Below are 25,936 nucleotides of genomic sequence, written 5' to 3' on the forward strand. Positions count from 1 at the left end.
TGCCATTATTCATATCCCACGGATGTAGTTTATTCATATTTAAACCACAAACAAGCCAGGCAAGTCACAACAATGATGTTGCCGCCAAAAATAGCAGGGTTACCAACATGACATCACTGAACAAACAAACTACAAGCTGACCTTACGGTTCAATCACTGTGGACTTGATTGTTTCATAATCTACTACACGTCTGACTTCCAAAGTCTCCAATTATTAAGAGTGTAGTACATGAAGGCGGTACCTATGCTTAATAGATATTTAGAAATCAAACATCAATTACAAGCAACTAAAACATTTCAATTTGTTATAGATATAGTAAATATTAGTGGGACATATAGTAATACAGATATAACTGTATGCATAATATAGCTACGAGATACAAAAAAAAATAAGTATGGAAAACCAATGCAAAATAACCATTAACCCAGACACGAAATAAGGCTTAACTTTTTCAGCACACATACAGTTACACCCCAAATCGAGACTGTATATTTTCAACATTACTTTCCATATAAAGAATATCCATTCCCTTTTAAATAACAGCTGAAGAATAAATCTTAATTTATTGGAAAGAGTATTAACGCTTTATACAAAATATCCTGCGCCTTACTTGGCAGATTACAAAACAAGTCAGTGCCATTTTAGGCTGATCAATGACGACGAGAAAGTGTGTGACTCATAGTCTATGGATGTACTTACGAAATTACGTATTGTGAAGTTGGTAGTATGGAGATGTGGTGATGAGAGAAACGAAAGTTTTTATTACATTGCTGGCTTATAACGTAAGTATGTTTATCAATCGAACGAATAATTAGAAAATCTCGCTATTTATCCATTAGTAATAGTAGATATTTAATGGATATTGTACACTGTTGCAAAATTTAAGGGCGAATATGGTAAGGCATGAAGGAATATGACTGGCCATAAAATAAAATCAACATCATCTTACTTAAGTCATAACGTAATATTATGTACTAAATAAGCTGAAGGTAGTACTTAGATAGGCATCTGTACAAAATGTCATGGAAATCTGAGCGAGGTCGTGAGAGTGATGTTCGCTAAATTTTCATTGCAGACAACAGTCAATGTACATCGTGTCCCACGTAAATATCGCCAGACGATGCCGGCGCCACAACGCAGAGAAATTCGTACACCGACAGACGAACAGATGGTCAGCCATTGTATTAACACTGCGATTGTGCTAATTTGCTACCTATCGGCTGAAAAATATACAATATTGTAGTAATGTTGTATTCAGATGGTATGAATAAAGCGTAAGTCAGCTACGCTTGCCGAGGTTGTTCTGTAGATGGGTGACCACTGACCATGTTATACATTTGATTTAAGGCACGATAAATTAGTGGGTCCCGGAAAAGATCTTTAACAGTCGTTAACAGTAGTCAGAAGCCTAAAAGTCTGACAACCAGTCTTACCGAAATAATCGTGTTATAACCCAGGTAACTGCGTTGTGGAGGTTCGATAGGCAGTCGCTCCATGTAAAATACTGATATCCAACTGCACCCGGTGATACACCACCTGGAAGCCGGCGGTCATGTATAACAAAAAGTATGGATGTGAATAAGGCAAGGGAAATGGGAGATTATATAAGTATGTATGAATAAAGCAAAAATAAATACGGTGCTTTTTATTATCGCCATTGTCCTTATAAAATGTACCTGCATCGCGGTTTCCTACGCTAATATAGACATGCAAGCATTTGACATTTAAAATGACTTGAAGAAAATAGTTCCCACGGAAAACGCTAAGGGCGCTGATTTGTTTTTCATACTTTGAGTCTTTATATAGTAGAAAGTCGACAGGAAATCTAATCTAAGAAGTCTTTATATGATAAAATATGTGAAAAAAATATTTGTGTATTTAATAAAAAGAATGTGAAACATCCCAGTTGCGTGTAATAACTACAATAGAGACAGACACATTCGTAATTAACACGTTCGTGATAATGTTTAATTAACTCTTTTATTTCATGTCTGGATTGTATTAAATTTGGAAATAGGAGCCGCCATATTAAAAAAAACGGGGTCGAAAAATGGCTGACACATTGCAAAAAAACCGGGATCGGTTGATTAATTTTCTATAACATAATGATATTACCGTTACAAACATAATTTAACTATGAGCTTACATAAATAATAATATAATACAAAGATACATAAAATCATGCCTTTTTCCATAGGCAGGAACCAAATAACGCCACTTGGTACGATCCTTATAAACTTTCCTTGCCTCATTCACAACCATACCTAATTAATAACCTATTATTTAATTATATTTTAACTTTAAATAGAAACTCAAATAACTAATAACCTGTAGATAAGAAATGTCGGATAAAAAGAATTCTTAGAAGTCGCGGAAGCCTCCTTCCTTGCAGTGAGACCGCAAACGTCATTACGACATTAAACCATGAAGCACTTGTAACTTACGTCATTATAGAAATACTTGTGAGACATACCGATCAGGAACAACGTGGCTATTAGTACATACATACCGGCGTAATATCACGCCTTTTTCCCATAGGGCTAGGTATAATATGTTTTTATTTCTATTAGTATATTTGTTGTAAACATTGAAGACCCTATATTAAAAAAGGACCAAATAAAACTATGTGATACGCAAGTAGAGTTGCTAGACTGAAAAATAAAATTATTGAATTTGGCTGTGCATAATCTACACATCAATATGTTTTAAGAGCTAAGTCTCCAATTTTTATCGTATTATTTCTTATACTTCTATGTTGTAGGTACCAGATAGATGTAATTCATTGGGATAACAAATTTAAATTAATGAGTAAAATTGTTGCATAATATTTTGACTCTTAATGATTCTCGTTACTGATTACTATTGGGGTTCCTAATAGTTGACGACGAATAAATAAAATAGCAAGTATAGGTACCAGATGTAAAAATGATAGACAAGGTTTAGTCGTCAAGTTAATTCATTTTTATGAGTATGTTCTAACTAGAATCTTGTAGGTCGATGTAACTTCAAACCGGAATCCACGACATTTGGAATCAAATATGATTTATTTGAATGAGTTTAAGTTGTTTTGGCATATTCTTATTGGTATAAAAATACGAGTTGGAATCATTACTTACCTATTAGAATTTTGAGATAGTATAATTTTAATTGATCGCAAGAACAGATGACTTTTAATCTTTATTTTGGCGTTTAAAAAAAGAGGTGAAATATTTTTATTTGTTACTAGCTGACCCGCGCAACTTCGCTTGCAACATAAGAGAGAATGCGTCAACATTTTCCCCGTTTTTGTAACATTTTTTACTGGTTCTCTGCTCCTATTGGTCGTAGCGTGATGATATATAGCCTATAGCCTTCCTTAATTAATGGGCTATCTAACACTGAAAGAATTTTTCAAATCGGACCAGTAGTTCCTGATATTAGCGCGTTCAAACAAACAAACAAACAAACAATCAAACTCTTCAGCTTTATAATATTAGTATAGATTCAAATTCAGATTTTTAGAGTTAATGCTGATCACAGGCAGCCAAAAAAGTATTAAATGCCATTAGATTTTTATTTTTTATTATTTACTTTTGTTTTTTATTGGCATTACAAAAGTTATTTTCAATATATTTGGCCTTATCTACCTTATCATGATCCCACTCGGCATTCAACCTTTCCGAAAATATTTTTTGTTTTGTTTTATAAAAAGTTTACTTTTGAATACCTACTAGTGTGGCACCTATCTAGCTGCCTAGATATGTTTTCAAGAAAGAATGTGCTATTTTACTAAATATAAAATTATTAAAAATGACACGTTTTTTGTTGGTACAAACAGGAAAAAAATTCAACCAATTATATTCGGTAAAAGACTTTCAACGTAGTGCCGGTTTCTGAAAACACATAACAGCTTTAGAAACAAGGTAGATTTAAAATGTCCGGTGCAATGACCGGCGCGCCCGGGTGTTGCGTCACTGCGCCACCCGGGTATCGGCCCATACGACACACCCGACAAATTGCGGACATATTTAATGCAGACATCGACAATTTTATTGGAATGAGAGTGTGATTCCTTTGCTTACTTTTTTAATACTTTTTTTTAAAGAAATATTTAACATTATATTCGTACCGAAAAGTCGTATTTAGATACTAATAAATATAAGGAATATGAGATACCTATATGAAAATAAGTTAACTTCTAGTCGCACGAACATAGTTTTCATATGCAGTAAATAAACCCGCAATGCGTATGATCTGTGCTTCTAAAAGTTTCTTGGTGGCCATATTTGTATTTGTTGAACACTCGATTCGAAAATAATATAATAAAATACCCAACGGCCAGTGTGTGTGCATTGTTAACGTGCTTTCTCTGCTTTCTTTGCAGAAGCTTGCACCGGCCACTCCCTGTCCCTGTCGTCAAACATGTTGCGGTAATGTGGGACTTATAGCAAGATGAAGCTGAAATTCTACTTAATTGCTGTATACTAGATCAATGCGAAAGCACCTATGCCTGTTTTATAAAATTGAAAAAAAATGTTGGATTGTCATTCATCTTACGGGCATATTTTTTAAATACAGAATGTAAGACATTTTGTTTTTCAAAATCACACGATTGTGCACATCCTATTCTCGGGTTAAATAAGCCCACGGCTTAAAATGTTGATTTATAATATAATTTTATTATGTTTGGATATTCACAAGATGTACTAAAATATAAAATATTGTACAAATGTGTTTTATTAAGTCAACATAGGTTTTCAACCTAGCCAATGTAACGAAAAAATATGTCTCAATTTTCAAAAAAAATAACCGTGTCATGTTATATAAAAAGTCTGTGTCCAATTTCCTACATTACCTACCTATATCAAAATAACAATATTTTATATACCTAGGCATTATGATATAAATGTTAACATAGCGAATAATCAGTAGACATACAGTCAGCAATATTCTGCATATTGTATATTGTTCAAACAGCTGATCAACAGCGGTTACATGTAGGTCAACGGTTTACAATTTATCGTTAGGAAAAAATAAAATATACCTAGGTACCTATGTTTTGTTTTATACATACTAGGTATATAAACTAATTAACGATTTAAAATAATATATAATTTCCAGAAACTGGTTTTTGTTACGAACTTAATTGTATACTATACATGTGTATAAAAAATAAGGATATTTGAAATAATATATATAATATATCAAAAAAATAACACACGGCGTACACTATGACTTGGCTCAATCTAAATATAGATGGCGTTATTGTTCCTGAATAAAATCGTTAAATGAATAATTATGAAAATTTTGCGATTAATGCAATTTAAAGGTTTAAATCAATGCTCAAAATTAGGAATCTTATATTACTATAAAAAGGATTGCTATTTAATCACAAGCATCGTATCTATATTATGTATTTCGTGTGAACCACTTAAAAACTTCGAACGAGAAAAATATAGGCACCTAATTAATGTTGCACCCACAGTCCAGTAGGTATTTGTAAGTAAACCATCGTTAATAACGGGAAGGAAAATAATTGGGTAGGTAGGTAGGTGCCTAGGTAGGTTACACTAAGATCGGTATTCGGACAATAAAATAAGATTTGTGGAAAATAAATTATTATTTCATCTTTTTTTATTTTTTGTGAAAGCATCTTTTAGTTGCTTAATAATCCAGTGTATTCATTGCGTGTATTATAATCTTTGAATTCCGATAAATGTTATACCTAGGTACAATAAATATTGTTAATCTAATTACGTTTTTTTGTTGGTCTTTATTTCGCCGGCCGGCGCCATGACGTGCTCGGCATACATCACCAGTACCAACATACGGAATCGATACATCTGTGACTCAGAGTTAAAAATATAGCATTTGTAATATTTTAAACACTTAATCGTTGAAAAAAATAATTATACCTACTCATAATGTATTCGCCTCTACATTCCAATACTTCATTTGTTATACATTTTACAGAAAAAATGAACATTATTACGAAAATAGGACGCGAAGATTATTTCTGTTAGGTTGGCAGCCATGATCGCGACATGGCGGCAGTCGACCAATGAGAAAGCAGCAGCGAAAATGGTGTTGTGCTCGTATCGATAAGAGCAGTCGATACTGTTAACCGAATTTCATATACACAATGTGATCTTAAGTATCACCGTCGCAACTTAAAATATTATTTTCAAGCTTTATTTAATATGCAATGATACGGATTAAGTACAGCGTAGTTTATATGTAGAAAACTAATAATTAATGAAACCTTTTAACTGTTTTATAACTTTGTTTTATTCAGAATGGTATTTGCACATGGCAGGAATGTATTAGAATGAACACACACATTCATTGCAGCCAACCGTAACAACAGAAAACTTATGAACTATAAATTAGCCAACATAACAATATTATTTGTGTTGCCATAATATTCTAACATTATATACAACAAATTCTTTGTTTCTTTTAAAGTATAATAATATAACCAGGTTCAATTATTCTTTCTTATATTCTCTTAATTTTTGAATTATTATTTGTTAAGATATTTATCGTCAAAATTTTCGTTAAAAAAAATTGTTTTGATCTAAAAATAAATTATAAATATCACAATTAGCTATTGTATTGTATTTGAACTTAACAGATGAACATGAGTTGAAGTGCGTTATTCATAATCTTTTTACACTTGAATTTAGTATTATATAGTAGTAGGTATACGATAATTGTTACGCCTCGAAGTTTGTTCCTGAACTGCTTGTTTAAGATCGTATATGATGAATCAAGTAATTTATAGAAAAAGGTTTACATTCCTTCTGCAATTTCGTAATACTAAAAAGTAGTTCAATGTTATGTCATACAAGTAATACTTATTCTTGATAAATATTGCATATTATTATTTGGAAATTCCTGCTTTTGGTGTAATTCAGAGACACTGGTTTTGTAGGTTTTTCTCATCACATAATAATAACATATTTAAAAAAAAATATGTTTACTAAAAGGAACAATATTTATTTGTATATTGTAGGATGTATTTAATATTTTATACTTTTGTTGTGATAGTAATAGCGAAATCATATTTTAAATTAAATATTTAAACAAAAAAAAACATTTTCATTTGTAAATCTAACCAAAAGTTGCATGAAATCATATTCAAGTTATTTAAATTTATACCTATGTCGCAATGCGTCAAATTTTTATCGATACATTTTCAACCGAAACAGCTACATCCTTATCGTATCCGTAGCTTAGGTCGATCGGACGAAACGGAACAAAATTATTCTTCAAGCGACCACGAGAGTACGTGGTGCGTGCGGAGCAGACTAAACATTTTTATAGTTGTAATAAGTAATATAAGTTCACATAAAACAAAATGAGGGAAATCGTGCATATCCAGGCCGGACAGTGCGGAAACCAGATTGGAGCCAAGGTAAGCTATTCTTTTGTTTTACACGCTTCTAATTTCGAACGTGGGCATAGCGGCCGGCATTTTGTGACGCCGGCCTCACGCCACGACTCGAAAAATGAAACAATTGACGACGGTTTCCTTTATTAATTCACTCTAATACAGTCTAAATTGTACTCAATTAATACTAACTTTGTGATTGTCGTACTTTAGAGGGGTGGGTGTGGTCGAAGTACTTGCCATTTTTCGACCTTATTTCACTATCAGTCGTGTCATTTATATCTAGATTCTCATGTTTATTCATCTGTCTGCGGGCTGACGTGTGAATATTATGTAAATCTGCAAAGTTTAGTGAAAGCCGCACCCAACACGTATTCGGGCGGCTATCGATCGATACGTAGGCAGGAGTCTCTGAAGTCATCGTTCGACTTCTTCCACGTGTTTTGTCGCCATTTGGCGGACGTATTAACGATTGGATTATCGAATTCGTTCTTCATTTGTCATTCTGAAGAAACTTACGCCGTTAAACAGGTTCTTGAGTAGTATTGAGTCGATGTGTGCGAAAGGGTCGTGCCTTCCAATCCGGTTTGGGACAAAGGAATTCGGCCTACTCTTTCTCATTTTTTTACAGCTTATTCTCTCTTTATAAATGCCATTGATGACTGAACAATAGAAATCCAACGACTCATTACTACCACGCTGAATGCTCCCGCCATACAAAAACCGTTATAAAAAGGGACGCATGTTTTGAATCCCCGTTCAAGGTTGCCGTTGCCGTTGCCCGCGTCCTATGATGATAAGGGACGGCCAATCGTAGGCCTCGGTTTGTAACGTTCGAAATTCGAGTCGATTTGTTTGATCCGCCAAATGTTATAGGCAGCTGCCGCGTAACTTGTTGTAAAAAAAAATATGCTCGACCGCGTCATGACATGTGTGTGTTGATTGTTCAACATAATATTCTCGTATTATTATTGAATAATGAATAGTATAGACAACTTTCTCGCGCAGATTGCTAGCATGTCTATACAGTTGATAGCTTGAAATAATTAATTAAGTCCAATGACAAAAATGATCATTTTAGTTGTTTAAACTTATTCGTATCTTAGATTTCTTTCGATTTGAATCACTTAAAAAGATTCTTATGAACAACTTGCCCGTAATAATTGTAGATTAATTTCATGCGCGTACTAACCTGCAAAAAGTTAATTATGAAATTTAAATAGGAAGGAACAGTTAGCGCGTAGTGTTGGTTCGTTGACCGCTACTCTTCCGCAGTAGCCGAAATAGCACGGCTTAGCACATGTTCGTAAGAAACCGCTTGTTTACGATCGAGACACTATCCCGTGACGTTTGTTCCAAAATTGATCCGTTTGATGTCCAAATTTGGACGAAACTGCAGGAGAGAGCGTGGGTTTAGGCCTTGTAAGTTTCTACTTAGTTACAACTTGTGACTCACGATTTTTTGTCAATTTCATTCAAACGTAGGCGATAAGTAAGGTTATAGCAAGTTAGTTTCGTAACTATTTTCTATAGAAATATGAATCACCACTGACACAAGTGGCAAAAAATAGGCCTCTAGCTCAGCGAGGTTCAAAGATCAGGTTGAATTAGTCTATCCAGTCAATTGTCATATTTTTGTATGTTCTCTCATCAGTCAATAGGCATGCCTAGTGCAGGGGCCGAAACAGGTCAGTAAAGTCAGTAAAAGTCAGTATTTTTGGACCTGGTCAGTAAAAGTCAGTATTTTAGAAAATCGGTCAGTATTGTCAGTATTTTTCCAAACTCACACACGTTTTTTTTTGGTTTTCCTTTGCTGTTGGCCAATCTTACATTCTCGATTTGCCCAGTAATCATATCAGAGGGCTGCTTTGGATGCTCGATATTATGTTGATGATCTGCGTAATATATATGTTACTGTAAAAGCCCGAACAGTGGTAAAACCTAAGATTTACCAACTCTCAATGGTAAAAGTCCGAACAAGCCGGAGTTTAAAAACTGTAACATATACTGTATATTACAAAACTCCTTCTTCATAACTATGTAACCGTATAATTATATACCGTAACATAGTCATAAAGAAGGAGTTTTGGGCAAAGCGACATGGGTAAGTTAGGTTAGAAGGCTGAGGTGGGAAAGTTAACCTTTGTCGTTATTTTTTTTTTAATCCACCCAGCAGGAATGCAATGCAATGTAGGAAAGCACCCCACGAAGCGGGGCTCCGGCGACATCTCGACATCATCAAGTGAATAGAGGTAAAAGTTCGAAATAAAAGAATTGTTCGGACTTTTACCATTGAGAGTTGGCAAATCTTAGGTTATACTGGAAAATCTTAGGATTTACCACAGTTCGGGCTTTTACAGTAACATATACATGTATTAAAGCATCACATGACTTCAATAGAACAGCAAATTAAAATTTACTATTTTTTGAAATCAATATTTTTGAAGTGAAAATTCTTTAGCGCCGTTTCGCACTTTTGCGAAACTTCGTAAGACCTGATTGAAAATTCGTAAGACCTGATTAAAAATTCTTAAGACCTGATTGAAAACTCGTAAGAGCTGATTGAAAACTCGTAAGAGCTGATTGAAAACTCGTAAGACCTGATTGAAAATTCGTAAGACCTGATTGAAAACTCGTAAGACCTGATTGAAAATTCGTAAGACCTGATTGAAAACTTTATTAACAAAGCTTTTTAACACACTAAAAAGGCAATGCTTGTTGACTACGGGGATGGTGGAGACCAATAACCGAAAATAAGCTTTTTAACAGTCTTAAAAAAAGGATTTTGACTTCTCAATTCGACTGTATTTTTTGTTATTTCACACCATTCACCTGAAAAACGGTTTAGAAATGGTCTGTATTTGGTCAGTATTTTTGAATTTTTGGTCAGTAAAATCAGTATTTTCGACCTCGGAACTTGTTTCGGCCCCTGCTAGTGTCATCTGTATAGCTTCCTTACATACCTAAACCATGTAGGTACCTACCTCGTTCTGAATTCTTAAAACTGGCATTGCTAATACCTTTAATCCTTAGCCAAATACCAGTAACAGTATCTGTTAATAGGCTTAACTGGGTAAACGTGACATAGCCAATTATTTACTAAAATAAACTTAATTGAAAGATTACCTAGATTCGATTAATAAACACAATTTTACTTTTAATTAAATTGTTAGTTTGTTATCCATTGTCTGGCCAATTTTCTTATTTAGTCGGAGAGTCAATTTTCATTTAAGTTTAAATGTAATTGATAGGTACGAAAGATTAAATCAATCAATCAAGTTAGTAAACTCCTTAGCGAAGTGTCTTGTTACACGCAAGGATATCAAATATACCTACCTGCCTGCCTACACCTTTGTAATTCATACTAAAGGCACTTTGCTTACTACGTTAATCAATCATTAAGAAACTCGATTCATATCTAGGTATATGGGCTTGTTCACAAACCGTGTTAATTAAATATTCGCACGTTAAAACAACAAAGTTCGGTCATAAAAATCTCTCGGCGACGTAAAACAACATCCCGGTTTATTGAACGTGCTCGAGAATGTCGGAAGCGAGTTTTTCCAGCGTTTGGCCGCGTGCCCAGACTCTTCGAATAGATACCGTGCATTAAGAGCTTATTTCATTCATTTTAAAAGAAATGTGAAGCACTTTTCAGAAACGCATCGTGAATCGTCGCGATACGTTCTGCGGTAGGATTCCTTAGTAGCGAGTAATCTCGATGATTTCCCGTTAAAGTATGCGTTTAGTCATGTTTCTAATGTGTGCTTTACAATAACACACTTCAGAATTAAACATTACGTTAACAGGATAAAGTTATTAATTAACATTATTTATAGTTACTAGGTAGCTACGGGTAAACAGATTAGCGTGTATTCAGCCAAGTAACAATTTAACATTGACTTTGACTGAACGTTAAATAATGTTTTACCTCAAAGACAGCCAGGTTGAATTTTCACGAAACTTTCATAGCTATTTGCATGTCAATGTATATAATTGGCTGAGACACGCGATTGTCTCCGTGCCAGTCCGCGACTTTACGACTACGCTAAACCCGCTGCTTCTTCCGTGTTGACCCCCTTCTTGTTGCGTGATTAAAAAAATCGATCGACTTTCCCGTGATAAAATCTCTCAAATTGCTCGTAAAGCCGAAAAATATGAAGACAGGTTAACTGTTACGCCAGTTCTGGTCATACGATCTGAAGATTTGAGCAAGTTCGACTTGCAGCCTCACGTTTTTGCGCTTCAATGAAGGTACATCATGTGTCCTACAGATGTACCCACCAACAAGGCGCTAGATGAATGTCGTTAAGATGAAGTCGAGGTGTGCACTATATCGCACCGTGGCCACCAATAACACGATACATTATAATAATATTTTCCACGAAGTTACTCAGTCAAGTTCCCTGTTTATTGATAAAGATAAAAATATATTAGTACTGATAAATGTAATCCGAGTCACAACATTTACAATAGCCACGATAAACAAGGTAGGTAACTAGTTGTATTAATATTCTGCCAGATTATTTTTGAGAAACGTTAAATTTGTAATAAAATATCATGTCTCCAGTCTCGTGTATCAAAGCCAATTCAAAGATGGCAGTAGCTCGCTTGTCTATCTTAGATGGAGCGAAGCTTGTCCTTTTCAGATTAAAATACTACCTATTGTTCTTGTTGCTAACCTCTGAAATATAACGTCACGATTAAAATATGTGACGTGACTGCAATGTTTAAAAAATATTTCTTTACACTCATAATCTCGCTACGAATGAGTCAACAACCGATGTTATCGGCGATACTCTGTTTCGCCGAGTTTCATTTACCTAGAAAGCCCGTCAATTGATTCAAGATAAAATCTCTCCGCAAGTTAATGGATGACTTGTGTTTTATACAAAGAAATATGCTGGATTCGGCCTAAAAATGTCACGCCAACTTCTCGCGCACTGAGTAACCCCGACCAGAGTGATTTATCGTTCGACATACCGTTGCTTGCTCGTTGGACGAATCGAGAAACTTGCACGGCGCTCTCCTCTTTTAAGGCAACGTGACATAAACACGAAAGTGGGCGGCCGTAATGTTTTTGCTGCAATTATGCTTATTCATCGATTCAAGACGTGATTCAAATAGATGTACCTTTATGGTAGTAGGTTGGATCGATAATGTCGACCTCGTAAATATGTTAATGCGATGGCGACGCCTCGGGAGTCGACGTTTGTTGCGAACCCCGTCGTCGGGGCGACCGTGACTCATCCTACACACGCCACCTCACCGCCCGTACTAGTACTTGTGTAACTCCTTCCTACTCGTAGCCGAGTTGTAATACTACTTTATTGCGATTAAGGTCACGCACCACAGATTTTCAAACTAGTTATTCATAATCAAATTTTCATTGTTCCAGTTCTGGGAGATCATCTCCGACGAGCATGGTATCGACCCCACCGGCGCCTACCATGGCGACTCTGACTTGCAGCTGGAACGCATCAACGTGTACTACAATGAAGCGTCCGGTGGCAAGTACGTGCCGCGCGCCATCCTCGTCGACCTTGAGCCCGGCACCATGGACTCAGTGCGCTCAGGACCCTTCGGACAGATCTTCAGACCCGACAACTTCGTGTTCGGACAGTCTGGAGCCGGTAACAACTGGGCCAAGGGTCACTACACCGAGGGCGCTGAGCTCGTAGATTCAGTATTAGATGTCGTTCGCAAGGAAGCAGAGTCATGTGATTGCCTCCAAGGATTCCAACTCACACACTCGCTCGGCGGCGGCACCGGTTCCGGAATGGGCACACTTCTTATCTCCAAAATCAGAGAGGAATATCCCGACAGAATTATGAACACTTATTCAGTTGTACCTTCGCCGAAAGTGTCTGACACAGTAGTTGAACCTTACAATGCCACACTATCAGTCCACCAGTTAGTAGAAAACACAGACGAAACCTACTGTATCGACAACGAGGCTCTCTATGACATCTGCTTCCGCACGCTGAAACTGTCCACACCCACGTACGGCGACCTCAACCACCTGGTGTCGCTCACCATGTCCGGCGTGACGACGTGTCTGCGGTTCCCTGGTCAGCTGAATGCGGATCTCCGCAAGCTGGCCGTCAACATGGTGCCGTTCCCACGTCTCCACTTCTTCATGCCCGGTTTCGCTCCGCTTACGTCCCGCGGCAGCCAGCAGTACCGCGCGCTCACCGTGCCCGAGCTGACGCAACAGATGTTCGACGCCAAGAACATGATGGCGGCGTGCGACCCGCGCCACGGCCGCTACCTCACCGTGGCCGCCATCTTCCGTGGACGCATGTCCATGAAGGAGGTGGACGAGCAAATGCTCAACATCCAGAACAAGAACTCGTCGTACTTCGTCGAATGGATCCCCAACAACGTGAAGACCGCCGTGTGCGACATCCCGCCCCGCGGGCTCAAGATGGCCGCCACCTTCATCGGCAACTCGACCGCCATCCAGGAGCTGTTCAAGCGCATCTCGGAGCAGTTCACCGCTATGTTCAGGCGCAAGGCTTTCTTGCATTGGTACACCGGCGAGGGCATGGACGAGATGGAGTTCACCGAGGCGGAGAGCAACATGAACGACCTGGTGTCCGAGTACCAGCAGTACCAGGAGGCCACCGCCGACGAGGACGCCGAGTTCGACGAAGAGCAGGAGCAGGAGATCGAGGACAACTAAGCACCCGCAACCCCCGCCACACCCCCCTCCCGCTCCCCTTACCAACCCCTCCCGCTCCCGATCCGAGCGTCCGGCGCGTCGCACGGGACGTCTTTTGATTTGCATTAGTATTTCCGTGTAAGTGTACCGTCGTTGACTTGTTTATGTTCGTAGGACGTACCTACGCGTTGGTGACGTTGCGTCTACATTCCCGTGTGTGTTTTCCTTGAGCGAAGGGCGGCTCTCGGATGTTTATGGCTGTAAACAGGTACCCCCAGCGACGTGGGCCCTTCGCCCCTTTGACCACCTGCGCAGTGCTGTCGACACACTGATGACACAAAGGAAAAGATCTTTTTTTTTGATAAGGCTGAACTATTTTTTAATGCCTAAGTTTAATTTTAATACTTCGTTTGATACTGTTCAGATAATGTGTTATTAATTGGCTTTTTTTTAATAAAAAGCTAGTACAACATTTCGAAATCGATCAAAGGTTTTTAAATATTATATTCCAGTGAGTAATAAAACTACAATGATTTTACTTCCAATCGTTTTATTTTTCATCGCCAATCATACCTTCTACAGTTTCTACAGTCTACATACAACAGCAGACACATTGCTGAACTCTGACCATGATCATATCTCAGAATAACGTCAACTGAACGATGTCGTGCTTGCTGTTCTAAAGATACCTACCTACATGTCTTCAACAGAAGACCCGATAGGCACATTCCGTAGCTAATGTAAGCACTGTCAAATTGATAGGCATAATTAGTTGGGTTTAGCACCCTATGGAGTAAGAGGATCTTGAATGGGTTTAGGTAGGTAATCTGAGTTTGTAACTGCTACAGCTAGAAAATTACACCTAGGTACATTGTAAACAGCTCTATAAAAAAATTTGATAAGTGATAGCTGCGACACCGTTTATTACATCGATTTGGATATGGTGTAGTTCTAAGCCTGTCGTAGAACTGGACCAGATGTGCGGGTTCACCAGGCGATAAAACTACGCGACGATTAAATGCATTATTTGCATGCGCCGGACGTGCTCGCTTCCTCATCAACGGGCTAACGGGGCAGGCATTGATGAGAGTCAAAATGGCGGGTGTACCATAGCGAATTAAATTATACCAATTACCAAACAAATGTACCTATAACGTACTAATTTGTACCTAGCTCTAAAAAATCTGTACCTCTTTCAGAACGAAATTATTTCGAAATTAAGGTACACCCGCCATATTGACATCAAGATGGCGGGTGTTCTATAGTTTTTTATTATTTAAACATTACTCATAAAATCTGATTACACCAAAAAATTGTACCTAAGAAGTACCTCAAGTAAATAGTAACACAAACTTGATCAGTGGGATAGTTCCTGAGAAATGAAACAACCGTTTCTCGTTTACTTAAGTTTATTATTATTATGAATGATTGATCTAGGTACATATTTTTATATATTTTAGGGATAGTTATGAAATTATAAATCATGAATTTTAATAACGCGTCAAAGTTACGAAGTAGGTACCTCTTTATTTTCGTCCATACATAATGCAATTAGCGATAAGTGAATTCGGAGTTTTGGTTATAAAATTATTGAGATCATGAAAACATTTCCATTGAGCATTACGACGACAATGAGCCCTATAGTGACCAATATTGTGGATGTCTGTAACATCGCCGCCGGACGGTAAAAACTCAATTAATCCAAGAACTTCGTATTTTGTATTATTTAATGTTATTTCCATAGGTATGTCTTTAAGACAAATTAAATCTGTTTGATTCAGCTCAAAAGCTATTGTATTACTTAGTTCGTATTTCGTCCCCGTAGAGCGAAAAGTCATTAACTCGAGTTAATGATTTCTTTTTTTATGACACCATTGAAATCGCCATATTTTTCTCTAATTTTCTGTCTAATCCACATACCTGTAGCTATTATAGTTTTTGTTTTATAGAATGTGAAAATTAACCAGGTCAACTCTTTTGAGCTGAAAATCAAATGAGCAAATAAACTAATTTTAGTTAATTAATATTCATTTCTTAGGATTGTATCTAACCCATACTTAAAAAAATACCTAAAACGACTTAATTACTTTTCCCTTGAATTATCTCTGCATATTAATATTATTATTAGCAATTGTAAAATCACTAAATGGATTTAGTTATTTTTCACATCGGTACACGCATTTCATACTGCGTTAAAAATCACTAACTCTGATCAAAAATTAACTAACTCGAAATTATGTTACATATTTAAAAAATAAAAGTAACTAATTTTATATATTTTGATATTTCCAAGCGTTCAGACAATATTTTCTTAATGTAGTCTATATTAAATAAACTTTGTTATAATTTCCTTCATTTAAGACTATAAACGTAGAGATAGGTTACTGCAATCGTAAGTTATGAATTTTTATATTTTTAAAAACTTTGAACAGCCATATCTCAAAACAAGGTTTTTCGAGTTTATGACTTTTCGCTCTACGGGGACGATTTTAATGTTCGTATGCCGATGCAGTCATTACGTCTACATTGTACAATATTACTTTCTTCACATAACATGGACTCTGCCGATTGATTGAGCATTGATATATTTGGCATGTTAAAATTAAGTGGCAAAAAAGCATTTTTCCTTTGTAGATTGTTAATGCTACATTCAGTATTCGTACATGATTCTCGTACAGAGGCACTGTATCTACATTGCGTCGATTATAATATTCTCAAAAATATATGCTATATTGCATTCGCAAGAGTGTGACTTTCCTCGGTGCATGTAAAGAATGCAATGCTAAAATAAAAATAGTGATTACATATCCCACAGAAAATATTGCTTCTTGCAATAGTTTAATTACAGATTTTGATAAAAATGTTAAACATAATATAAGAAAAAAAATCAAACTGTCACCCATAAAGCGAATAGCAATACTAATAGGAGCCACGATCAAAGCTTTTACTGAACATAAGTCTACTAATGATTATCTTGTAGAATCGTTCAGGAAACTTGACGCTAATGAGACATCACCCGACGCCTTATATGTTCGCATCGACACAAGCCACTTTGTAAAAACGATATACAACCTTAACTGTTTTCGGAATGTGGACCAAAGAACTAAAGCGTTTTTTTGTAAGTGTATTTTGTATCTTAAAAACGTAAATGACTATGGAACTGCAAAACAAACAATCCTACTAATTCTACTTCCTACTAATATTATAAATGCGAAAGTTTGTGAGGATGCGTGTGAGTGTGTATGTTTGTTCCACTTTCACGCAAAAACTACAAAACGGATTTGGATGAAACTTTACAGTAATGTAGCTTATACATATATCAGAATAACACATAGGCTACTTTTTATTAACCTACCACGCGAGCGGAGCCGTAGCTCTCAATAAATACGATAGTATTGGATCTCCATGGGATGAAGCTAAAACAAGGTTAAAAATATTCGGTAGAACCATGAATCACATCATCAGTTAATGTAACATCCACAATATTGGTCACTATCGGGCTCATTGTCGTCGTAATGCTCAATGGAAATGTTTTGATGATCTCAATAATTTTATAACCAAAACTCCGAATTCACTTATCGCTAATTGCATTATGTATGGACGAAAATAAAGAGGTACCTACTTCGTAACTTTGACGCGTTATTAAAATTCATGATTTATAATTTCATAACTATCCCTAAAATATATAAAAATATGTACCTAGATCAATCATTCATAATAATAATAAACTTAAGTAAACGAGAAACGGTTGTTTCATTTCTCAGGAACTATCCCACTGATCAAGTTTGTGTTACTATTTACTTGAGGTACTTCTTAGGTACAATTTTTTGGTGTAATCAGATTTTATGAGTAATGTTTAAATAATAAAAAACTATAGAACACCCGCCATCTTGATGTCAATATGGCGGGTGTACCTTAATTTCGAAATAATTTCGTTCTGAAAGAGGTACAGATTTTTTAGAGCTAGGTACAAATTAGTACGTTATAGGTACATTTGTTTGGTAATTGGTATAATTTAATTCGCTATGGTACACCCGCCATTTTGACTCTCATAGGCATTGTCATTAGTAAGCTCATTACGATATATTCAACTGATGAGTGACGTACCTTCCTTCTTATGATTGGTGCACAGACCTACGAGAAGAAGTTTAACTTAGAATCTAAAGACTAGAACTGGGACGAGAAACGTTACAACTTTACTAGGTTATTTAGATTACTTCAAATTAAGGAAAATGAGGGAACTGCGTGTTGAATGTAAAGGATAAAACAATGCATTAACTAAGTATAGGTAGATAGCTACACACTATAGGTCCAGTTCATAAATAACTAGAAGACGAGGTAAAGCTAGGTAGGTATCTATATTGAGGTTAAATAAAATCTTATCGATTCAGCTTTCTAGTTCTTTATTGTAGGCAATAAGTAGGTGTTCATCCTGGGCTGGATTTTTAGCGAGATGTATAAACTTGTGCAATATGCATATTTTGCCAATTATTTATTACTTATTAACTAAGAATAGAAATTACTAATTGTCAATAGTAAACAGATCAATAACGGATAACCTTACACTATAATATGTCATGACAATCATGACTTACCTAGCAAGAACTTAATTGTATAAACTACACAAGTAGTTTTGTATTTTAATAAGTAAACAATATAATATAATGCTTTAATTGATACATGTAACATGGGTGGTGAACTTAACGTCTATGTGGCAAGATGAGTGTAGGTAAATACTTAAGGTTAGGCACATAACATTGGGAAACACGCTACATTACTTCCAAATTATCCTTCATACCGCTACAAAACTGGCTTTCTTTTATATGCTCTAATATAATTTCTACAGTTTCATCATTAATCTTACCGGCATCATTTAACATTTTCAATAGACCGGTCATCGTGTACAATGGTTTTAGAACGATTCCATTTTCTTTGAGTACGGCAGCGCCACCTTGGTCGCGATCGAGAACTACTACGGCATGCGAGACAATCAAACCTTCGGAGCGTAAAGTATCAACAGTTTCCAGTAAGCTACCACCAGATGTCACTACGTCCTCTACAACTAAGCAGTTTTGATTCTTCTCGTAGACGCCTTCGAGCATTTTTTTAGTTGCATATAGTTTAGTTTCCTTCCTCTTCATGATCATGGGTGTGTTGGTGTTGACAGACATGACGGCCGCTAACGGCAGGGCGGCGTACGGCACGCCACACAGCAAGTCATGATTTATCTCTCGCGCCAACTTCTGTAGCCGCTGAGCCACCGCTATCTGTAAAATTAAGACATAAATTACATTTTGGTTTCTGATTTGTCCTTTTTTGAAGGAACATTTTAAATAAATATGTTTGCAGTCGTGTCTGAATAAATATTTGAGGGAGTGGAGACGTATTTATTATGTTTGGCAACGATTAACAACGTCAGCAACAGTTTTACTTAGAATGATTTATTCAAGAAACTCCTAATTAAGTTTTCCAGTTAAATATATTTCGCAGTTATATATCACACTTATCATTGTGGTATGCGTCACACTACTGGTCTATTGTGGAAAATCTAAAGCGGTCATCTTATATTTAATGTTATTTTAATGTTCTTAGATTCTTGATAGTTTCAATTAACTGTAAGTGACAAATAACTAGGCAGATGTCATCTTTTATTCGAGGTATATTTTCTCTTAAGTAAGTAAGAGACGTTATAAGCACCTACTTCACGAAAATCTTAAGAAATGTTTGTTTTGTTTCCTAAAATGGTTATCATAAAAATGGCAACACACAATACTGTTTGTGGTTAAAAAAAGAAAAAAGAAGCTGTTATCTATGAAGGGATTCTCACCATGATCTGTGGGTGTGAGACGACTACCCGGAGGTCGAAGTAGATGGGTGTGCGTCTGCCGATCTTGGCTTCAATGTCTCCGAGCCTCACTGCGCCCGCGTCGAACAGGCGCACCGCTAGCTCTTCCAGTGATAACATACTCTGAAACAACAAAAACAATACTTAATTACTTGTCCAAATATTGGTTATTTAAAAACCATACCACAGAATAATAAGTACTATAGTAACCATACATTTCAGGGCAAAAATAAGTGTGTCAATCAGCGCCATCTAGCGTAACTTACGAGCACTATAAAGCCTGTAATTTTGAAATTCGAACAGCAACAATTTCCAGAACCTTTGTTTTCTGGACATTCTTGTTTCATCTAATATCGAATAATTAACTAATATTTTTTATTATTTTATTGTGATCCACCAAAAGGATATTTAACTTTGCTTGCGCGATATTGTTGCTTTTGAAAGAAAATAAATTCAGTGGTAATTTCTATTTCAATATCAAAAGCAGAACGAAAACTATACCTCACCCGAAAACGGAAAATTCTTACCAAAAACGAAAATATGATCGCCAGCGTAAGTATAATATTTCAATATGTTAAAAGGAGACAAATGTTTGCGATATTGCAAGTGATACGTGACCACAAATCCACAAGACACGGTAACACAATACATTCATTGATCCGAGTAATTATATACGTTCATTGCGTGCTCCTCTTACAATTTTAACCTTTATGTATGTTACTGTAAAAGCCCGAACTGTGGTACCAAAATCCTAAGATTTTTCGGTAAAATCTAAGATTTACCAACTCTCAATGGTAAAAGTCCGAACAATTCTTTCATTTCAAACTTTTACCACTATTCACTTGGTAAATATTAGTATTTACCTCAAGGGCAGGTAAATGTAAGTTTGTACATCAAATCATGCTGTCGAGTTTAAATAATAATCGAAAAACTATGTCCCATTTCACAACAATTATATTTTATTCTTCAAAACTGTTTCACAGTTTCTTTTTTCCAAATAGGTATTCGACGTACATTCAAATTATTTTTCAACGTAATTTCGTGTACGAATTGTAGGAAACCTAATAATTAGTGTAGGTACGTGCCAACGGATGTAATTTTTTATATGAATATTGATGCTTTGTTTTAAATAATTCGAATTTAATTATTAAAATACTAGCTTTTGCCCGCGATTTTGTCCGCCACCTGAATTTTCCCGTGGGAAATTTCCCATTTTCGCGGGGAAATAAGTAGCCTATGTTCTTTCCCGGGTATGAAAATATCTCCATACTAAATTTCATGCAAATTGGTTCAGTAGTTAAGCGTGATTGAGTAACAGACAGACGGAGTTACTTTCGCATTCATAATATTAGTATGGATTGTAAACCTATGTTTAACACCTAATGGCATCAATGTCTGCATTAAAAATGCTGCCTGTGACCTATTATTTATTCTGTGCCGTAAACCAAAATGGCTGTCCACTTTTTTAACTTAATAATGACGCAAGGAGCCGCGTATGTCCTAATATTGCGCAACATGGTGTTACTGCTCGCGTGAGCGTCGTCGACGGCGTCGCTCAGAGTGCTCTTTATGGCTATGAACCGGTTAGCTGGAGACAACACGTGGCTTAGCACCTGCCAGCAGGAGTCAAGTCAAACTTTGAAATAATCACACGATTGAATCGTGGTAGCTTTGACAGTCTAACGGTCAACCATAGAACGAGTCGTCGCGTCGTTGAATACGCGGAAGATCAAGGCAGAAAGAACGTTTGTAGCAATAAACCATGCTTTGCCAATTTTTCTGAATCCATATTCCATACTAATATTATAAATGCGAAAGTAACTCTGTTTGTCTGTCTGCTACTCAATCACGCCTAAACTACTGAACCAATTTGCATGAAATTTGGTATGGAGATATTTTGATACCCGAGAAAGGACATAGGCTACTTTTTACCCCGCGAAAATCGGGTCGCATTCCTATGGGAAAATTCAGGTGGCGGACGAAGTCGCGGGTTAAAGCTAGTATAGAATAAAATCTCTTTGACTTTCCCTACGTATTCTTATATCTGATTCTGAAAAACTACTCTACGGATTTTGATACTGTTTTTTTAATAAATATAATGATTCAAGTGGACGGTTTATGTGGTAAAATTGTGAAGGTTTATCGTAAAATAACATATGAAACCAGGCGTAATCCGATAGTTATTAAAAAGGTATACTGAGAGAAAGAACGTTAGAAGCAAACCTTGCCTTACCAACACTTTCCTGAATACAGAATCATGAGAACTGTTTACTGTTGTGTTTTATCAGGGAAATTAGAGAGTCGTGTAGAGATTATGGTCCACTAAAATTAAAAACGTTTTAGTCATTACCTAGGAAACTTTATCAAACTATAGCCTTGGCTTTGACTATTATCTCAGGGAGGTTCACATATTTAAAAACTAGTTTTGAAAATTCTGGACGCACAACTGGTTGAAAGTTAAATTAAATATTTATTTAACTAAATCAAGTTTTCCATTCTTATCAATCTAGAAATCAGAATGTCTACTCATTTTAATAAATTATACTTATTTAATCTCCTACTAATATTAGAATATGCATTTCATGTATAATTTTAAATATTTTTATTCAAATTTGAGATTTAAAAGAATTTAATAATTGTTTCAATTTATTCATATGCACACTTTATTATATAGTTTGGCATTTAAGATAAATTCTAGTCGTTTTACAAAAAAACTAGACCGAGAAAAAAAAGGCTATTTAATTTGAACTTTAAATATTAGTAGAAACGCAACTTCCTTGTAAATTAAACGAATTTGTCGACTGACGACTGCTTGATTTTACTTTAATATCTACCTAAAAAACTATAATAATAAAATATAACAATTACGAAAAATGAAAAACGTTTCCGGAAATCCGAAATCATTCGTCAAAATCAAATATGGAGAACCGACCCGTTGCGTTCAGAAACTGTTATAATATTGACCAAGGCACTAGTTTAATAAAAACAAGTTGTGTCCTAAAATGACAGCATACTTAATTAATAAAATTAATTAGTTATTTTCCTATGACCGGCATCACGGTAGACGCTCGTGACATTAAAATTAAAACGGCCACACAGCTGATACAAGCCATGGAGGAACATAAACAAACATGTTTATTTACATAAATATGTCGGGTTAAATACTGTTTAATAAATCATCATCTAAAATTAGATTATTTCGCCGTCATTTGTACGTCAAATACATTCCAAGCTATGCAAAATCATTGTGCAATAATTATAAGTGAAAAAAAAAAGTTTTCACAATAGGGAAGAGCCATGCCCTTATAATCGACTTTCTTTTAAAATCGTTTAAGGTTGATTTGGTTGTGTTTTTGTAACATGTAATGATATTGCATTATTTCTGTCGAATTAAATATGAAAAAAGAAAATAATCATTTTTATTGTAAAATGTTAACGAACTATTCAATAAAATAAAATAAAAATGTGATTAACCCGTTCAATAACCTGAGATAAAAATCTATTTTATGTTTTAACTGTCATTCACATTATTTACTAAGCATAAATAATTTGCGAAAATCACCATTCAACTGAATATATTTTATACATAGGCGAATTTTTCACGATTTATTTAATGCGAAATTTCAGCTACCTATAATTACATAAATGAAAACAGTCGGTATTTCTTTGGTCACGTGTTCAGGCAGTCGGCGTTATATGCGTGCAATCAACGTGATACTATTTGACATTTACTTCCAGTTTGTTACACAATAAATGGCAAGAAACATGCAAAAATAGGATTCACCCCTATTTATAGCAAAAATAAGTTCACCCTTATATTTGTTTTGCTGTTGCATAAAATACAGAACGCTTTGACCAGTAATAACATAAAAATCTTATCGCAAAATCTTTCGAACAAGTTTTATACTAGAATATGAACGTTATATTGCTTTAATCAAAAGGAATATAATGTTAAAGTTCAGTGGAGAAAGGTCGAGAAACTCCCGGCCGGTAATTAGTATGTAATCAAACATATTGCTAATACGCACTCTTAATGTTACATGTTTATAGTTACACGATAACTAATGATTGAAAGATATCTATTACAGCATGAAATTGCACTAATTTTGCTCACCACTATGTACATTTTCTTTACGCGACAACAAAAATATTTGCCTTGGTTTTTATCAATGTCCCCTAATTTTAAATTTTTTCTCTAAGTGACGACAAAAATCATGGTCTTGGCTTACGATTTCTAAATAAATGCCTGGATTTTACCAATGTCTCCAAAGTTGTCCAGTATTTTAAATAAGGCCCTTTTTGTTACTCTGTTCTGTCCCACTGTTGGGCAAAGATCTAGCTTTGGCTCTCCTAATATAGCTTTGGCGAAAGATATTATATGTATATTATAAAGATGTTCCGGGGTTTGTAGAAATGCTTTGATTTTTCTATTCGTGAAGTTTTATTTTATGACTGTTTTGTGCCTGGTGACCGGTTCCAGAAGAATCTGACTGGGTCCGCTAAGAGCCAGACATATCAGATTTCAACATTAGATCACGCTACTTTATCATGATTATAGATAGATGGGAAAGAGATAGCTTTTAAGATAATCTTGGAAATATAGCTTTTTTTGTATTACACTTTTAAAACTGTATTCGCAACCCGTTGACCCCTTGTAATAAAAAAGCTGCTGTTTTTAAGTAATTATATTATAAACACAAAAATATAATAGTTCAATATTTAAAAATGCCTTGGGACTAGGAATATAATGAAAAATAGTTATATAATTTATTTAAACATTTCATGAAAGTCCTGTAATTAACGTGATCCCTAGAAAGCCTTCGTAACTTCCGAAATTTACAAAAACTATTCCTACGTAGGCTCTAATTAGAAAAGATATTGTTCTACAATAAATCTGCATTTAAAGAATAACATTTTTTTATACCGAGCAGGGTCGCATCCAGTATATCGATTAATAATAATAATGTATACAATACACATTAATTAGTGAGTTAAATAGTTTTTAAAAACCCATAAATCGATGTTTATTATAAATCGTATATTTAATAAGCATAATATACTTCCAAGACGCACTTTTATTGCACTTATGGCCATGTGCAAGTGAGATAAACTTGTAAAATTGATAAATTGCCGTCTGAGAGCACTGCTAATGATTCTTTTCTCTCTTTACACTCGTGACTAATTGTCTGATAGCTTACAGACAGACATACATGTAAACAAATTAAATATTTTATATAAAAATAATATTACTCACAATATTTATAAAATAACTGGTGACTAGAGGTACGTCAGCTTCAGTCGATGGTACACGGATTAGTAACGGATAGGTTCAAATTTCGCTATTGTGGTCTATCACAGCGACCGGTTGCTTCACAAGGCCCAAGATATCAACGACCCATATCCCACTGTTATATGTAACGACTTCCGCGCCATTACGAAATGCAGCGACAATCTAACCACTTAATCCTTAAACGCATTATAAAAATACGTGAAAATAAATATAACATGCACTAAACTTACTTTTTCGAGTACCATCCACAGTAAAAACAATAAATACGAATTTCGCAAATCACATTGCACAATAATTTAAATCGATTAGTTTCGTTACACACAAGTAATCACCTCGACTTAGTGACTAACTCACATCACTATTGTGCGGAAAATAAAATGGCGAATTACCGCGAAAATAATTTGGACTTTAATTGATAATTATGTAGTTGCACACAAGTATTCGATACCTAATGGAGAAACATAATGAATTGTAAACAAGTCTGCTAAGAAATTGTAGTTATAAGCATATTATTTAACTAGTTTTTGCTTGCGGTGTTACTTGAGTATATTTTTTTGTGACTGTAATTAAGTCGTTATTCGTCAAGTTCAAGTCAAGCGGAAAATTTGTTGTTGGTTCAAACATATCCGTATGTTTGATGAATAAGAAAAATGTAACATTACGTCACCTCCCTCTAAACATGTAGAGTTACGAGAAGTGTTTTAAAATTAATGAATTTATTTTTATCAATTCGGTGCCGCCATTGTATACCTAGCAAGCATCGG

General features: G+C 35.4%; 2 protein-coding genes across 3 annotated transcripts; one reads left to right on the top strand and one right to left on the bottom strand.

The window, feature by feature from the left end:
• The first annotated feature begins 7,236 nt into the window (after positions 1-7,236).
• Positions 7,237-14,575, top strand: LOC142982507 (tubulin beta-1 chain). Its single transcript, XM_076128985.1, has 2 exons — positions 7,237-7,397; positions 12,772-14,575. The coding sequence occupies exons 1-2, from the start codon at positions 7,341-7,343 to the stop codon at positions 14,056-14,058; spliced, it is 1,344 nt and encodes a 447-aa protein (XP_075985100.1). The 5' UTR covers positions 7,237-7,340; the 3' UTR covers positions 14,059-14,575.
• Positions 14,576-18,423: 3,848 nt separating this feature from the next.
• On the bottom strand, positions 18,424-25,628 carry LOC142982508 (uridine 5'-monophosphate synthase-like). Of its 2 annotated transcripts, none has more exons than XM_076128986.1 (3): positions 25,403-25,628; positions 19,865-20,005; positions 18,424-19,304 (listed from the first exon to the last, which is right to left on the bottom strand). In XM_076128986.1, exons 1-3 carry the CDS (start codon positions 25,415-25,417, stop codon positions 18,807-18,809), a joined length of 654 nt encoding a protein of 217 aa, XP_075985101.1. In that variant the 5' UTR covers positions 25,418-25,628; the 3' UTR covers positions 18,424-18,806. The 2 variants fall into 2 exon arrangements, with proteins under 2 accessions (XP_075985101.1, XP_075985102.1); XM_076128987.1 differs by lacking the exon at positions 25,403-25,628 and adding an exon at positions 25,137-25,294.
• Between the last annotated feature and the right edge of the window lie 308 nt (positions 25,629-25,936).

This window comes from Anticarsia gemmatalis, chromosome 22 (assembly GCF_050436995.1).
Source record: "Anticarsia gemmatalis isolate Benzon Research Colony breed Stoneville strain chromosome 22, ilAntGemm2 primary, whole genome shotgun sequence".
In the NCBI taxonomy this organism is placed as follows: Eukaryota; Metazoa; Arthropoda; class Insecta; order Lepidoptera; family Erebidae; genus Anticarsia; species Anticarsia gemmatalis.

Bases quoted from the DNA above. Each gene is read 5' to 3' on its own strand.
- LOC142982507 (XM_076128985.1), top strand. From the start codon at position 7,341: ATGAGGGAAATCGTGCATATCCAGGCCGGACAGTGCGGAAACCAGATT. The intron at 7,398-12,771 runs GTAAGCTATTCT...TCATTGTTCCAG, and splicing joins GAAACCAGATTGGAGCCAAG to TTCTGGGAGATCATCTCCGA.
- LOC142982508 (XM_076128986.1), bottom strand. The intron at 19,305-19,864 runs GTGAGAATCCCT...TTAATTTTACAG, and splicing joins TCTCACACCCACAGATCATG to ATAGCGGTGGCTCAGCGGCT.